The sequence below is a fragment of the Mus pahari genome, chromosome 1 (genome assembly GCF_900095145.1).
Source record: "Mus pahari chromosome 1, PAHARI_EIJ_v1.1, whole genome shotgun sequence".
NCBI classification, from domain to species: Eukaryota; Metazoa; Chordata; class Mammalia; order Rodentia; family Muridae; genus Mus; species Mus pahari.
This window is the reverse complement of record NC_034590.1, coordinates 75,564,756-75,569,651: the sequence shown is the minus strand read 5'-3', so window position 1 is coordinate 75,569,651 and position 4,896 is coordinate 75,564,756. Positions and strand designations below refer to the sequence as shown.

Sequence of the window (4,896 nt, the reverse complement as noted above, 5' to 3'; positions counted from 1 at the left end):
AAGTAGGGAGAAAGCTATGTTGGAGCTAGTAGAGGGCAGGGAGACAGAATTGATGATTCTCTCTTGTTAAGACAGTTTGTCCAGAAGAGGGCTCCATGAGCTTCAGGGTTATGTGGATAAGGAGATGTAGAACTGATCTAAGGTGTTTATGTGGAACATTCTGAAGCACAGGTTCATGAGGAAAGTGATGAAAATCGCCCCTTCAGTTTCATTGGCTGACCCCTATTTACTGCCTTCAGGGAGACTGTGAATCTGGGCCAGGGTGGGCAGATCCATCCCTTAGTTGCCTTCCAGTGTCCACCTGACTCCCCATGTCCATCACAGGGAGTCATGAGGACAACCGTTCTGAGAAATGCTCAAGGTAATAGGCGGGTAAACAATACAATTACATATAATTGAGTTTCAAGACATTTAGTTAATATGTCTTCAGGAAGGAGATATATTAAGAACACATTACAGAGTGGGGTGTTTTGAAGAGCTATTTTAAGGCTAAGATTGAGGCCAACAAGAGGAAGGGGAGAGAAATTTAGGTAAAAACAGAACAAAATGTTGTGGATGGAACAAGTACCAGCTAGGTAGCAGACATTTGTGCTTATGTGAAAATGGTAGAATTAATGTTAAAAGATGGGGGTGGGTCAGATCACTGGGGACAGAATGAACAGAGGCAGGTATAACTTCTATTGGTTCTTAAAGCACATTGCCACAGAAACTATACAAATGAAACACCCAGGGCCAGAAACTATTCCAACACCCTAGCCACTAGCCTCTAGGTGAACTTTCTCCTGGGAGCTCAGCAGTTCACAAGTTCACACCTATCTTTGTGCCTCTGCATTGCACTCAATAGTTCTTTCTGTTCCTTCAGCAATCTAGTGAGCATCATGATTCACAGCAACATCACCATCATCCACCCTGCAGTTTTTGTGCTAGTTGGCATCCCTGGGTTGGAGGCTTATCACACCTGGTTGTCTATACCCCTGTGCCTTATGTATGTCACTGCAGTCCTCGGAAACAGCATCCTGATAATGGTGATCATCACAGAACGGAACCTTCATGAACCCATGTATTTTTTCCTCTCCATGTTGGCCATTACAGACATCTTACTGTCTACCACTACTGTGCCCAAGGCCCTCACCATCTTTTGGCTCCATGCCCACAACATTGCCTTTGATGCCTGTGTCACCCAAGTCTTCTTTGTCCACACAATGTTCGTGGGGGAGTCGGCTATCTTGTTAGCCATGGCCTTTGACCGCTTTGTAGCCATCTGTGCCCCACTGAGATATGCAACAGTGCTAACATGGCCCACAGTTGGGAGGATTGCTCTAGCCATTGTCATCAGAAGCGTCTGTATTATCTTTCCTGTGATTTTCTTGCTGAAGCGGCTGCCGTTCTGCCGAACCAACATCGTCCCCCATTCCTACTGTGAGCACATTGGGGTGGCCCGCTTAGCTTGTGCGGACATAACTGTTAACATCTGGTACGGCTTCTCCGTGCCCATCGTCATGGTCATCGTGGATGTGATTCTCATTGCTGTGTCGTACTCGCTCATTCTCCGAGCAGTGTTTCGCTTGCCCTCCCAGGATGCCCGGCACAAAGCTCTCAGCACCTGTGGCTCGCACCTTTGTGTCATCCTCATGTTTTACGTTCCATCCTTCTTTACTTTACTGACCCATCGCTTTGGGAGAAACATTCCCCGACATGTGCATATCCTGCTGGCCAATCTTTATGTGGTGGTGCCACCAATGCTGAACCCCATTGTCTACGGAGTGAAGACTAAGCAGATCCGGGAGGGTGTGGTCCACTGGTTTTTGGACATCAAGACTCAGTGTTGTTCCTCGCCTTTGGGATGACTGGTCCCTATGAATCTTTATATCCAGCTTCACCAAGGAGCATAGATCTCCTGGACAGAGAATATTGTCTTTTGCTTCCTTCTCCCCGGCTCTGCACGGCTCCATTTTCTAATTGTCCTCCTTTCTCTTTCTCATGTTTAATGTTTGCTACCCACCTCATATATTTATCCTTAAAAACAAGAAGTGGTTAACTGTACATTTCTCTGATATGAGCATTTCACTTTCTCAGTAACTGATATATCACAAGAAGTAAGGCTATAAACAAATGAATAAAATAAACATTTAATATATAAGGAGGATCTTCTATTTTAAAGTCCTTAGGATGATTTGTTTGTTTGTTTGTTTGTTTGTTTAGAATCAGGTAAGCATGACTTGGTGGCTCATGCCTGTAATACCAGCACTAAGGAAGCTTAGGCAGCAGGGTTGTTCTGAGTTTGAGAACAGCTTGGCTTACTTGTCAGTTCAATAACTATCTGAGTTATAAGCAAAAGTCTGTCACAAACACCAAACAAAACAAATACAAGTTTTTTTTTTTTACTAACTTTTATGGTGTTTTTGAAAAAAAAAAAACAAAAAGGCCACATATGTCTTTCTCCCTTCTGGGAAACTGTCTTATTCTTTAAATTTCAACCTGAGAACTTCTTTGTCAGCAGGGTGGTGGCAGCACACACCTTTAGTCCCAGCACTCGGGAGGCAGAGGCAGGCAGGGATAGAGGTTGGGTACTGGGGCCTGAGGAAACTAGCTTTTCTGCCAAGTCGTTCCTATCTTCTCCAGGCAAGCCATGACGCCTACTTTTGCCTGCCTAGTTCATCTCATAAAAATTTCTACATGTGCAGAATTAGTGGTAGTAAGTTGTTCATTTCTTTGTAACCAGAAATGACCGCATGGTGATTTGAATATGCTTGGCCCCAGAATGTGGCACTATTAGAAGGTGCGTTGTTGCTGAAGTAGAAGTGGACTTGTTGGAGAAAGTGTGTCACTGTAGGGGCGGGCTTTGAGAGACCTTCCTCTGGGCTGCCTGCAAGCTAGTCTTTTCCTAGCAGCCTTTAGATGAAGATGTAGAACTCTCAACTCTTCCTGCACCATGCCTGCCTGGACACTGCCTGCTCCCACCTTGATGATGATGGACTGAACCTATGAACCTGTAAGCCAGCTCCAATGAAATGTTTTCCTTTATAAGAGTTGCCCTGGTCATGGTGTCTCTTCACAGCAATGGAAACCCTAAGACAGACCATAAATGCTTTGAAACCAGAAGAGTATGTGTCTTTCATATTTATACCATTATATGTGAAAAATATCTGGCATTTGACAAATGGAAAGTAAGTGAAAGTACAATGATCTTCCTGAACTCAGAACATGAATCTCTGGGAGGCACTGAAATGGCCAACAGCACCAGTCCACAAAAATAGTGATCCTTTAGTGTCACCAAGGTAAGTCAGTTGCTGCATGCAGCTGTTGCTTCTCACACCTTGGCTCTAACTCAGCACTGAGCAGGGAGACATATGACATGCTTGGCTCTTCTACCTGGATCCCAACAGCCCCCTACCATGTTATATGGAATGGTGGTTTTTTAAAAAATAATTTTCTCAGATTAGCAGAATCATAGTACTCCTTAGGGCTCATGTTTTTGACCCCTGCTCCTTCATATTTATCTAGAAAGCTCATGTCCATTTCTTCAGCTCCCACCTACACTGTGGACACTACATTTATGTCTCTGTTGAAGAATTTGTTTAAATTAGGGCCGTCTTACCAGCTTCACCATGCAGGGAACCCTGGAGCCCTCTCAACTTCTTCCTCTCAGGCCTGCTCCTCAATACGTCACTATAAATACTGCTAATAATGAGGTTTCTGCTTAGTCATGTAGGTGGTACTTGGAATCATATAAAATTTTATTTGAATCTTGTTTGTTTCTGTTATTTTCTGTGTGTAAACCTGGAAATTCACCTTTCCACCAATACAATGGTAACTATGTGGTAACCCATGTGGTAATTATGGAAACTTTCATAGAGCTATTGAGGGCTAAATTAGATAATCCATAAATACACAAATATATCACTTATGTAATCCTTAGCTCATATTATACAGCAAATATTTTACTAGTACTGAGCTATTTGTTTAATTATACTCATATTTTAATACTGCCTCTGCAAATTACTAATGAGTTTTATCTTATTTTACCTCAAGTTTTATATCAGTCTTCCTTCCTTCCCTCCCTCCCTCCCTCTCCCCCTCTCCTTCCCTCCCTCTCTCTCCTCTCCTCTCCCTCTCCCCTCCCTCTCCCCTCCCTCCTCTCCCTTCCCTCCCTCCTCTTCCCTCCCCTTCCCTCCCTCTCTCCCTCCCTCTCTCCTCTCCCCTCCCCCCCCTCCCCCCCCTCCCCCTCCCCCCCCTCTTCCCTCCCCTTCCCTCCCTCTCTCCCTCCCTCTCTCCTCTCCCCTCCCTCTCCTCCCTCCTCTCCCTTCCCTCCCCCCCTCCCCTCCTCTCCTTCCCTCCCTTCCCTCCCTCCCTCCCTCCCTTCCTTCTGAGAGATTTTTTAATGTGTAGCTCTGGTTGTTCTGGAACTCACTTTGCAGACCAGGCTGATCTTGAACTCAGAGATCTGCCTGCCTCTGCTTCCCAAGTTCTGGGATTAAAGGTCTGTACAACCATACCCAACTTCAGTTTCTTAATTGAACTAATGTTTTATGTCTTATACCTTAACCTAATGCAAGTGACTCTGTGCTAAGCATTGTAAAGGGCAGAATACAGCAAGATGCTACTTTCTGTCAGGTACTCAGAGAATCGTTCACTAATTACAGGATGTTTTCCAGAGAGTAGTCTGTAGCTCTGAGCATGGAATACTGGTGTTTTCTAGTTTGATGTCCCTTGATCAAATAAGGGTGGGACATATTGACATATTTTGAGTTGTGCACATAGTTTTTCATTTCTATTATTACAGATATATGTTTCCATGTCCACATAATTATTGATGACTACACAGCAATTTATATTTATAATATAATCTAATATTTCTTTAGTCAAAGCCTGGAAATTAGGGTCAATCATAAAATA

The 4,896-nt window shown here is 44.0% G+C and overlaps 1 protein-coding gene across 1 annotated transcript; it reads left to right on the top strand.

Moving 5' to 3' along the window:
• The first annotated feature begins 875 nt into the window (after nt 1–875).
• On the top strand, nt 876–1,847 carry LOC110329541 (olfactory receptor 52B2). The gene has a single exon (XM_021209204.1). It carries the CDS (start codon nt 879–881, stop codon nt 1,845–1,847), a length of 969 nt encoding a protein of 322 aa, XP_021064863.1. The 5' UTR covers nt 876–878.
• The last annotated feature ends 3,049 nt before the right edge of the window (nt 1,848–4,896 follow it).